The following is a 12,456-nucleotide window of genomic DNA, read 5'->3' on the forward strand; positions in this document are numbered from 1 at the left end:
CTACTACAATCATTCATGCTTCCCCGTCAGACAATTCCTTCCAACAAAACTTTCCGGTGAAAACGATTTGGGCAGCCACTGTAATCTGAGATGTGTTTAGTATTAACACCTGGAGTGAGGAGCTCAAGCAGGGAAGTGGTGGCACAGTGGTTAGCACTCCCACAGTCCAAAGATGTGGAGGTTAGGTGGATTGGCCATGCTAAATTGTCCCTTAGTGTCCACAGATGTGCAGGTTAGGTGGGGTTAAGGGAATAGGGTGGGGGATGGGCCTAGGTATGCTCTTTCAGATGGTAGGTGCAGACACAATGGCCTCCTTCTGCACTGCAGAGATTCAATGGAACTATGGAACAGCCAGGAAACTCGAGCTGTCATAAATCGCCCGTTAGTGTCCAAAGATATGTAGGTTAGGTGGGATAGGGCAGGGGAGTGGGCCTAGATAGGATGCCATTTCCCGAACAGCCTCTTCTGCATTGTAGGAATTCAATGGTCCAGCGTCCCACCATGTTACAGCCATTTGCATTAAAAAGAGACTGTTTACTTGGCCTACACCCCTTCCCCACCACATTTTTTGTATTAAACAGAATACCGTTCACGGTCTGTTCACTTCCGTCTTACCTCATCAATACAGGGCAAAACATGGTGTCAAGGATGGGTGTGGTGGGACAGTGGCAAGGAGGGCAGTGCCAGCATGCATGTGTTGACTATCTCACCTCATCAATTTGGGGTAGGACGATGACTGTCATGGTGCCAGTATGGATGCGCTGCATTCGCGATGACAGGCCCACTGCAGGAATCCTCTGAACTCTGTGGGTTCCACCTTCAAACTTTAAAAAGCGATAAACATAATCCCCTGAAATACATGCCGATGCATGATGTAATCCTCCTTAAAAGGGGAGAACATAAATTAAAACAGCTCAGTAAAAGGAATCCACCAACAGTCCATGATGTGGAGCAACAAAACACCCCCACGCTCCATTCATGACTGGATTGTGGGACAGGGGGAAGATCAACATTTACTTTAGCTACCCTCTTCCTTTTAATGTACTTGTAAAAGCTCTTAACACCTGTTTTGTATTCCTGGCTTTTTATAACATTTTGGTGGCACTTTATGAGTCTCGGTCTACTAATCTCTCACTTCCTAATCCTCTTTAATTTGGGGATTTCTGGTTTGGTTTTTCTAACTGATTGGATGATTCCTTTTGACCCCATTTTCCCTTTCATTATGACTCCCACTCCCCCTCATGCCCTATTGTGTTAACAATAATTATTCAGCAGTCACCTAGGGGGACATCAGGTTACAGGAAGTGCATTCGAAATGCCACTGACTTATAAAATAGCCACAGCACTGAAGGAGGTCATTTGACCCACCGGGTCCCTGCTGGCTCTCTGCGAGAGATATTTAGTTAGTCCTACTACCCAGGCCCATTCCACGTAGCCCTGCAATCTTTTTTTCTCTTTAGATAATGATCCAATTCCCATTTGAAAGCCACAGTTGAATCTGTCTCCACCACATTCTCATGCAACACATTCTAGATCCTAACCACTCATCGTGTAAAAAAGGTTTCACCTGATGTCGTTTCTGGTTCTTTTGCCGATCATCTTAAATCTGTTTCCTCAGGTTCTCGTCCCTTCCACCAATGGGAGCAGTTTCTCACTATCTGTTCTGTCCAGACCCCTCATGATTTTGAACACCTCTGTCAAATCTGCTCTCAACCTTCTCTTCTCCAAGAAGGATGGCCCCAACTTCTCATGAATCTTTTCTGCACCCTCTCTGATGCCTTCACATTCTTCCTAAAATGTGATGCCCAGAATTGGACACAAAACTCCAGTTGAGACTGAACTACTGTTTTATAAAGGTTCATTAATGTCTTGCTTCTGTACACTGTGCCTCTATTTATAAAACCCAGGATTGTGCGTGCCATTTTAACCAGTTTTGCCACCTACTCTACCATCTTCAACAACCTGGGCACATATATCCCAAGGTCTTCTGCTCCAATGGCATCTTTAGAATTACACCCTTTTGTTTTTATTCCCTCTCCTGATTTCCCTACCAATATGTATCGCATCACACTTCTCTGCATTGAATTCCATCTGGCACGTACCAATCATTCCACCAAATCTCTCTGTCCTCTTGAAGTCTATCACTATCCTCCTCACAGTTTTTTTAAAAATTTAGTGTACCCAATTCATTTTTTCCAATTCAGGGGCAATTTTAACGTGGCCAATCCACCAACCTTGCACATTTTTGGGTTGTGGGGGTGAAACCCACGCAAACACGGGAGAATGTGCAAACTCCACATGGACAGTGACCCAGAGCCGGGATCGGACCTGGGACCTCGCTGCCGTGAGGCTGCAGGGCTAACCACTGCGCCACCGTGCTGCCCTATCTTCCTCACAGTGGGCTATACTACCAAGTCTTTTTTTTTTTAAATTTAGATTACCCAATTATTTTTTCCAATTAAGGGGCAATTTAGCGTGGCCAATCCACCTACTCTGCACATTTTTGGGTTGTGGGGGTGAAACCCACGCAGACACGGGGAGAATGTGCAAACTCCACACAGACAGTGACCCAGAGCCGGGATTGAACCTGGGACCTCAGCGCCGTGAGGCGGTTGTGCTAACCACTAGGCCACCGTGCTGCCCTGGCTATACTACCAAGTCTTGTGTCACCTGCATTATTTGAAATCGTGCCCCGTGCACCTAAATCTAAGTCATTGATATAATATTCTAAAATTAACCTCTGGGAAACTCCATTGCACATCTTTCTATAAACAGAAAAACAACCGTTCACACCACTACTCTGTTTTCTGTCATTTAGCCAATTCTGTATCCATGCTGCCTCTGTCCCTTTTATTCCATGAACTTCGAGTCCAGTATTCCAGGACATTCTCTTTCTCCATCAGTTATATTCTCCTTAAATCATACTGTCACCCTCTTCCTTTCATTCCTTCTCTATTTTTCCTGCACACCTTGTAGTCAGGAATATTTTGCACCCTTTTTTCAAGCTAGGACCTCGTTATTGCTACAAATGAAATTTCCATGAGGCTAAAGAAGCCTGCAGCTCACCAATCTCATTTGCCACACTTCTTGCATTTACATCAAGCAAATTTAGATCTTAATTTGACCCCAACTAATACCTTACTGTTTTTCTGACGCCAGTGCTATCTCCCAATCTTTTTTGAACCTTATCTCTTCTTACTGATGCCATTCATTTAGATGGTCTTTCTGGAATATTGGAGACTACAGGAGAATATTCTCCCTTTGCACAGCTTTCTGGGTGTGCTGGCTCTGATTCAGGAATGGTGTTAGCAGGCTGTGTTTACACGCTGTAGGCCCGGAGCGTTTGGGAGCTTTGTCTCCACGCTGGAATGAAAACCAATTACCATAGTCAGCAGGTGTATAGTTCAGTACTTCAAAGTTCCAGTCTTTGAAGTGTGCGTATCGCTCGTACATGTCAAAAACCTCCCTTGTAAACTGCTGGCAAATGTCACCTGAAGAACAAGGAAACCAGGAGTCAACACAGGTTGGTTGAGAGAAGCAGGAAAAGTCTTTCTAATTTCCTTCCCTTTCTGATGGCCCGAACACAGCAGAACCCCTCAAGCAATTCACCCAATAGCAGCCTCGACAAGGAACAGGCGGTTTACTATTGAGCTAGAGGTCGTCAGAATCGAGCCTACTCCACTCTGGAAAGAGGACCCTACTTAAGCGCACACCTTCACCCTATCCCCATAACCCAGCAGCCCCACCTAGTCTTTTGGACACTAAAGGGCAATTTAGCATGGCCAATCCACCAAAAGCAGGTGCATGTTTCTCTGCTTATGTATGAATGATATTTGTGTGTTGCATGTTTCAAGCTTTATTTATTTTTTTCTGATATTGTGACTTTGGGATCAAAGTTTAAGTGATTTAAGCTAAACAGCTAAAAGGGAAGTGTATTGAATAAAGCTTTCTTTTCAAAAGTTATCAACATGTATTCATGTTTACTGGCCAGAAGTATGATTACAGGATATTTTGATAAACATGTGGGAATTTTATTGGACACAAATTCACACATGAGAATGAAAGTTTTTATTTGATAGGGTTAATTAATACTTGGGATACCTGAAATGATTATGACCAATCCTGTGTTGGATTGATCTTGGGTTAAAACCGCTTGTCAAGTCCAGAGTTATTCCTGGCACAAAGAAAAAGGAAAGGTATGAGATTGGATACCGAGGAAAAGGTTGAAAATGAGAGATTGTGAAATAAAAATGAGTCTCAGATCGTGTTCTTGGTTGATTAAAACAAAATAAGGATGGTGACATAATGACGTCCATTTGAGAACTTTTACTGTACCCCTTTTCAAACTAGCAAGAGAATTAACTCATCTGCTCACAGCTGTAGCACATCACAGCTGAAGATGTACTTACATTTTTGCATGAATTGAGAATTACAGCATTTTGAATTTTCAGATATGCTCAGATGAATTAACCCATTTTGCCCCAAGCAGGATGGATCTTCTATGTTTTGTTTTACAGGTAACTGCAAGTTGAACAAGATTTGAAGTAGCTTTAATAATTTGAGAATTTGTTTGTAGACACTGAATGTTGCAGCAATAATCAGCTCATTTTAAAATCTAGTAAAAGGGGGGGCGGGCATCTAGTGAGGAGTTACAAAAGACAGAAAGGATGGAGGAGTGCGAGGTTACATTCACAATCTTGAACAACATCTAGGCACAGCACTGGCGTGGGTGGTCAAAGTGAATGAACCGATCATAATGCTGGGGGAAAGTAGACAGTTTCTGACGCCAGAAGGGCTCAATGGGAGAGCTTACTACTCCCCACAAATAGGTGGATTTCCATAGTTAGTGAAACAACAGAGTGGGGCATCAGTATTGAGGAAAAGGACCATGTATGTGCTGTGCATATGGGAGATGAAGAAGTGAATAGGGTCAGAGAAGAGCCATTAGAGGAGGCCGATGTGACCCTGTTTGTTGACGGGTTACAGCAGAGTGAATGGCGAACCAAGTACAGGATGGGCAATAGTTGAACCAGGCAGGACGAAATTAAAAGTGGAATTTATTTAATGGGTAACGAGAACAACGATGATGAAAAAAAAGACATTTAAAGGGATTTTAAGGCAACAATTAAAAAAAACATACACACAGTTTAGGTGGTTTCTATAGATACAAGAACAAAGTTTCTTTTGAAGAAGATAATATTGCCACAACTGCATAAACACAGCTGGATAATGTGTTGTTCCTCGTGTCTTAATAAAGCTCGTAGTCTCAAATGTGGAAGATGCTTTATTGTGAATTCGTTCTCTCTTCAGAGCTTAACTTACGGCTACCTCAAATGCTGCCTGCTTATCTGTGTCCTGCTACGAGTTCTGCCTTCCGTAAAGTGTGTCCTCACTTGTAAGTTAAGTTCTGAAGAGAGAATGAATTCACAATAAAGCATCTTCTCCACATTTGAGACTACGAGCTTTATTAAGACACGAGGAACAACACATGGTACCAGGAGTGCCTTCAGATGCTTACTACAGGACAACTCAGCTGCAGACACAAAAAGAACAAAATGGCATGGAAATCTCCCACTGGACATTCGACTTGGGAAGACATCGCTGATTCGAGGATGTGATATGGATACCCACCTCAGTTGGACACGACTGGCAATGTAAGAAATGTCTGGAAAATGTTTAAACAATTGTTCGATTTATATATCATAGCTAATGATGCAGCAGCAGCCTCAGACGAAATTAAAATAGCAATGCTCATCGCAGGACATGAAGCTAGGAAAGTATATAATGGATTTAAATACTCAAAAGATGAAGACAGCAACATGTGTTGTTCCTCATGCCTTAATAAAGCTCGTAGTCTCAAATGTGGAGAAGATGCTTTATTGTGAATTTGTTCTCTCTTCAGAGCTTAACTTACGGCTACCTCAAATGCTGCCTGCTTGTGTGTCTGTGTCCTGCTACGAGTTCTGCCTTCCGTGAAGTGTGTCCTCACTTCCTGTCCCGGTGTATTTATAGCTCCCCCATGCTCCCTCTAGTGCTTGCTCAGTTGTATTGCATCTACTCAGATCTACGATCACCACAGATAATATTGCAGAGACTGTATAAGCAGAGCTGGATAATATTGCAGAGACTGTATAAGTACAGCTGGATAATATTGCAGGGACTGTATAAACACAGTTGGATAATGTTGCAGGACTGGATATTCACAGCTGGGTAATATTGAAGAGACTGTATAAACACAGCTGGGTAATATTGCAGGGACTGCATAAACACAGTTGGATAATATTGCTGGGACTGCATAAACACAGTTGGATAATATTGCTGGGACTGCATAAACACAGTTGGATAATATTGCAGGGACTATATAAACACAGCTGGACAATATTATAGGGACTGTATAAACAGATGGAGAATATTGCAGGGACTACATAAACGCAGCTGGACAATATTACAGGGACTGTACAAACAGCTGGAGAATATTGCAGGGGCTATGAACCCAGCTGGGTAATATTGCAAGGACTGGATATTCACAGCTGGATAATATTGAAGAGACTGTATGAACACAGCTGGACAATATTACATGGAATGTATATATACATCTGGGTAATATTGCAAGGACTATATATTCACAGTTGGATAATATTGCGGGGTCTGAATATTCACAGCTGGATAATATTGCAGGGACTGTATAAACACAGCTGAATAATATTGTAGAGACTAACACAGCTGGGTAATATTGCAGGGACTGTATAAATACAGCTGGATAATATTATACATACTGTGACACTGTGGCTGTGCCCGTGCCCAAACCAAACCTGAGCTATGCTGTCGTCCACACACAACTCCATGCAGGAGTAGTCAGAGCAAACCTTTCCAATATTTTCTAGCAGGAGCATTGACTCCACTGGTTGTTGCCCGAACTGATAGCACAGCACAGAGTGCGCACATGTTTGTGCTGTTAAGATTCGGCCCCTGATCACGAGAGCATGGAGTCCAAGAGAGCTCGAGCAAAGTATACAATGGTGATTCTGTCTTGTGCAAATTCTCACCTCCTGTTGTTCTTCCAGCTGTCACCTCAAGAATCACGTTGCTATCATCATGTTCCTCCTTTTGCACCAAAGTCTGAAGGAGCTGAAGATGTAGAAAAAGAAGCAATTTAAGCTGCATGTTGAAAACACTGCTGCCCTGCAGTTTCTTGTTTTCAGGAAGATATACTTTCACAAATGTTCCTTAAATATCGTACTCCAAGGGCGGCATGGTGGCACATTGGTTAGCACTGTTGCCTCACGACACTGAGGACCTGGGTTCAATCCCAGCCCCGGGTCACTGTCCATGGGGAGTTTGCACATTCTCCCCGTGTCTACGTGGATCTCACCCCCCACAACCCAGAGTAGGTGGATTGACCATGTACAATTGCCCCTTAATTGGAAAAAAAAATAATTGGGTACTCTAAATTTATTTTTTTAAATATCATACTCCAGTCACTACACATACTCCTCAGCCTCCAGCCAACAGACTTCACAGCAACATGCTCACTATTAATCAGCAGCAAATATGAACATACAAGAAAGAGCAGGGAAATAAATTCCAAGATGCTAGCGGTTTGAGCTTTACGAGAACAGTCAATGATCCCTAGGTGCTGTCCAGAGGACAGTGCTGACCCAAATGCATTGAACAAAGAACAAAGTGGGCAGCACAGTAGCACAAGTGGATAGCACTGTGGCTTCACAGCGCCAGGGTCCCAGGTTCGATTCCCCGCTGGGTCACTGTCTGTGCGGAGTCTGCACGTTCTCCCTGCATCTGCATGTGTTTTCTCCGGGTACTCCGGTGTCCTCCCACTGTCCAAAGACATACAGGTTAGGTGGATTTGCCATGCTAAATTGTCCTTAGAACATAGAACATAGAACGATACAGCGCAGTACAGGCCCTTCGGCCCTCGATGTTGCACCAACATGGAAAAAACTACAGGCCATCTAACCTACACTATGCCCTTATCATCCATATGCTTATCCAATAAACTTTTAAATGCCCTCAATGTTGGCGAGTTCACTACTGTTGCTGGTAGGGCAGTCCACGGCCTCACCACTCTTTGCGTAAAAAACCCACCTCTGACCTCTGTCCTATATCTATTACCCCTCAATTTAAGGCTATGTCCCCTCATGCTAGCCACCTCCATCCGCGGGAGAAGGCTCTCGCTGTCCACCCTATCTAACCCTCTGATCATTTTGTATGCCTCTATTAAGTCACCTCTTAACCTTCTTCTCTCTAACGAAAACAACCTCAAGTCCAAAACAACCTTAGTACCCAAAAAGGTTAGGAGGGGTTATTGGGTTACGGAGATAGGGTGGAAGTGAGGACTTAAGTAGATCGGTGCAGACTCGATGGGCCGAATGGCCTCCTTCTGCACTGTATGTTCTATGTTCTAAAGAAAAGTACAGCACAGGAACAGGCCCTTCAGCCTTCCAAGCCTGTGCCGACCATGCTGCCCGTCTAAACTAAAATCTTCTACACTTCTGGGGTCCTTATCCCTCTATTCCCATCCTATTCATGTATTTGTCAAGATGCCCCTTAAACGTCACTATCATCCCTGTTTCCACCACCTCCTCCAGCAGCAAGTTCCAGGCACCCACTGTGTAAAAGACTTGCCTCGTACATCTCCTCTAAACCTTGCCCCTCGCACCTTAAACCTATGCCCCCTAGTAATTGACCCCTCTACCCTGGGAAAAAGTCTGACTATCCACTCTGTCTATGCCTCTCATAATTTTGTAGACCTCTATCAGATCGCCCCTCAACCTCCATCGTTCCAGTGAGAACAAACCAAGTTTATTCAACTTCTCATCATAGCCAACGTTCTCCATACCAGGCAACATCCTGGTAAATCTCTTCTGCACCCTCTCTAAAGCCTTCACATCCTCTGGTAGTGTGGTGACCAGAATTGAGCACTATACTCCAAGTGTGGCCTAACTAAGGTTCTATATTGCTGCTGTGACCCGTTATGCCAGGGCCGGGCAAACTGCAGCTTACGGCCTCATCTGGCCCCTGGTAACTCTTTATCCAACCCTCAAATCGCATCATGTTTGAACAATTGTTTCAGTTCTTGTGCGGAGAATCGAAGATTTTGAGAGGAGACAGAAATCAGATTATCTGCGTTTATCTGTAAGGTGTAGAGCTGCGTTTGATGAATTGCCACACAGTATGGTCCAAGGTAACCGATGAGTGACTGCATGTCATGTGAGAGGAGGGAAGTGCACATGGAGCAGCAGCGAGAGCAGCACAAAGATTCAAAATGTGAGTAACCCTCTGATTGGAGGCAGCAGGTGCCAGTGGTTAGCACTGCTGCCTCATTGGAACGACGGAGGTTGAGGGGCAACCTGATAGAGGTCTACAAAATTATGAAGGGTGTAGACAGGGTGGATAGTCAGAGGCTTTTCCCCAGGGTCGAGGGGTCAATTACTAGGGGGCATTAGGTTTAAGGTGCGAGGGGCAAGGTTTAGAGGAGATGTACAAGGCAAGTTTTTTTACACAGAGGGTAGTGGGTGCCTGGAACTCGCTGCCGGAGGAGGTGGTGGAAGCAGGGATGATAGTGACGTTTAAGGGGCATCTTGACAAATATATGAATAGGATGGGAATAGAGGGATATGGACCCCGGAAGTGTAGAAGATTTTAGTTTAGACGGGCAGCATGGTCGGCAAAGGCTTGGAGGGCCAAAGGGCCTATTCCTGTGCTGTACTTTTCTTTGTTCGATCCTGGCCCCGGGTCACTCTCCGTGTGGAGTTTGCACATTCTCCCCATGTCTGCCACGGGTCTCACCCCCACAACCCAAAGATATGCAGGGTAGGTAGATTGATTATGCAAAATTGCTCCTTAATGGGGGAAAAAACCCTCTGATTGTATCCTGATTCATGCTGAGTTTGTGCTGAGCACTGGAACCAATTTAACTGAAGTTCTGAAGTGGCAGTGAGTATAGAATAGGTGGGTTATTGAGAGATCCTCTGCCTATTATTATCAAATATTTTCACTGATTTGGCTACAAACATATATGAGGTTGTGTTAAAATATATTTAAATAGATGAGTGTTAGTACAAGATTTGTTTCTTATCTATAATTGTTAATTTAAATACACATTTGAGGTGTTACTGGTTCAGGACCCAATATAGCTCAGCGAACACAGGGGTGAATGGGACTTTGCTGCCCTTATCCTAACTCGCACTGAGTTTTGGATGAGCTTATTTTTTCGAATTTATGATCGTATAGAGAATGGAAGACTAGCCAGGAGGTAATGAAGACACAAATTAAGGTTTTAGCAACAGATGAACTGAATTAGTAGCAGAATGAGGTAGAGATGGAGATGGAAGTAGGAAACACTGGCAAAAGTTGAAACATAGACTCATAAGAATTATGATCAGGAGTAGACCATTCAGCCCCTCGAACCTGCTCTGCCATTCAATAAGATCATGGCTGATTTGACTGCAGCCTCAACTCGCCTGCCTGTCCCCAGGGACACTTGACTCCCTTGTCAATCAAAAATCTATTTAACTCAATCTTGAATATGTTCAATGATGCAGCCTCCACTGCACTCTAGGAAACAGAATTTCAAAGATTAACAACACTCTGATGGAAGAAATTTTTTTCATCTCCATTTGAAATAAAAGACCACTTATTCTGAAACGATGACTCCTAGTTCAAGGTTACCTCAGAAGAAGAAACATCTTCTCCGCACTTACCCTGTCAAGCCCCCTCAGAATCTTATATGTTTCAATAAGATCACCTCTTATTCCTCTAAACCCAATGAGTATAGGGAAATCTGCTCAACCTTTCCTCATAAGACAATCCCCTTCAGCCCAGGAATCAGCCTGCTGAACCTCCTCTGCTTCCAAACCAGGAATATTATTCCTAAAATAAGGAGACCAAAACTGGACACTACTCTTGATGCTGTCTGACCAATGTTCTCTACAGCTGTGGTAAGACCTCCCTACTTTTCTACTCCATGCCCTGAGAATGGAAGCCAACATTCCACTTGCTTTCCCAATTACTTGCTGTAGCTGCATGATAACCTTTTGTAATTCATGTACAAGGATACCAAGATCCCTCTGTACTGGGGGAGGTTGTGGGGTAATGGTATTGCGATCCAGTTAATGTTCTGGGACCTGGGTTTGAATCCCACCAATCCCCTTTTCCATCTCTTTTTTTAAAGGGCAATTTAGCATGGCCAATCCATCTTATTTTTTTTGAAAGGGGCAATTTAGCATGGCCAATCCACCTAACCTGCACACCTTTGGACTCATCGTCCACTTTCTCGCCCTTTCCCCATAACCCTTGATTCCCTTGCTGATCAAGAATCTATCTATCTCAGCCTTGAATATACACAAGGATTCTTCCCCCTCAGCTCTCTGTGGCAATGAGTTCCAAACACTCACTACCCTCAGAGAAGAAATTCCACCTCATCTCAGTCTTAAATTGACACCCCTTTATTCCGAGACTCTGTCCGTGAGGGGAAACATCTTGGGATCAAATATGACACCAAGGTCACAAAGAATGTGGTTCAGCCTCAGCCAGAAGTGAGAGAGAAGGATGGCGTCAGGGGCTAGACAACAGAGATGGTGGGGGTCAAAGGAAGACAATTGTTTCAGTTTTCCCAACCTTTAGTTGGAGGAAATTTCTGCTGCTCCAGTACCGGATGTCAGACAGGCAGTGCACCAAACTATTTGTCCCTCTTTGTGAGGAATTCCTAAGTAGCACAGTTACACTCACTTTTCCCTGTAAAGCTGCAATGATTTTGCTGAGCTGCTGCTGTTCTTCAAGAACCAATGGTATCAGCTCCCGGTCATCTCTGGCCTTCAGACCTGAAAGTAAGTAGGCTAAAAATGTAAAAATAATGGTTGTAAAACTGAAATGAAATTAAAATATTTTGTTGTTTAATTTCAGTGTGTAATGGTTTTGGCCGCTCACAAGTAGGTCATGTTAAGTTAAGTATCAAGTGGTCAGCACTGGAATCAACCAAACAACCTTTCCATCTCATCTACTTCAGCTTCACTTGATTACTCCCATCACCACCATTCTTGGCTTTTAAATTGAATTTGACAGCACCAAACCACGCTATTCAGTCGACAAGTCATTTTAGCATTGAAGCTTCCTTCCTCCCTTTGTCATCTCCCTCTCTCAAACTATCATTCCAGTCCTTTATCCTTCTTGTACGTATCTAGAACCATAGAATACCTACAGTGCAGAAGGTGGCCATTTGACCCATTAAGTGCACTGACCCTCTGAAAGGGCACCCTACCCAGGTGACCCTCCCACCCAACCCCACCTAACCTACACATTACATCCCTGGACACTAAGGGGCAATTTCTTCTAATAATAATAGTTATTGTCACAAGTAGGCTTACATTAACACTGCAATGAAGTTACTGTGAAAAGCCCCTAGTCGCCACATTCCGCCGCCTGTTCGGGTACACAGAG

The 12,456-nt window shown here is 43.8% G+C and overlaps 1 protein-coding gene across 3 annotated transcripts in view; it reads right to left on the reverse strand.

Annotated features, from left to right (window-relative positions):
• mtrf1 (mitochondrial translational release factor 1) overlaps positions 1 to 12,456 on the reverse strand; it is a 33,514-nt gene that overhangs the window by 9,841 nt on the left and 11,217 nt on the right. The window contains exons 3-6 of one of the 3 annotated variants that reach the window (XM_038802749.1): positions 11,749 to 11,840; positions 7,047 to 7,128; positions 3,384 to 3,491; positions 711 to 883 (exon numbers count right to left, since the gene is read on the reverse strand). In XM_038802749.1, the coding sequence (XP_038658677.1) occupies positions 711 to 883; positions 3,384 to 3,491; positions 7,047 to 7,128; positions 11,749 to 11,840 (455 nt within the window). Of the gene's footprint in view, positions 1 to 710; positions 884 to 3,383; positions 3,492 to 7,046; positions 7,129 to 11,748; positions 11,856 to 12,456 lie in introns of all 3 variants that reach the window. The other 2 variants (XM_038802748.1, XM_038802750.1) reach the window with 2 other exon arrangements.

This window comes from Scyliorhinus canicula, chromosome 7 (assembly GCF_902713615.1).
Source record: "Scyliorhinus canicula chromosome 7, sScyCan1.1, whole genome shotgun sequence".
Taxonomy (NCBI): Eukaryota; Metazoa; Chordata; class Chondrichthyes; order Carcharhiniformes; family Scyliorhinidae; genus Scyliorhinus; species Scyliorhinus canicula.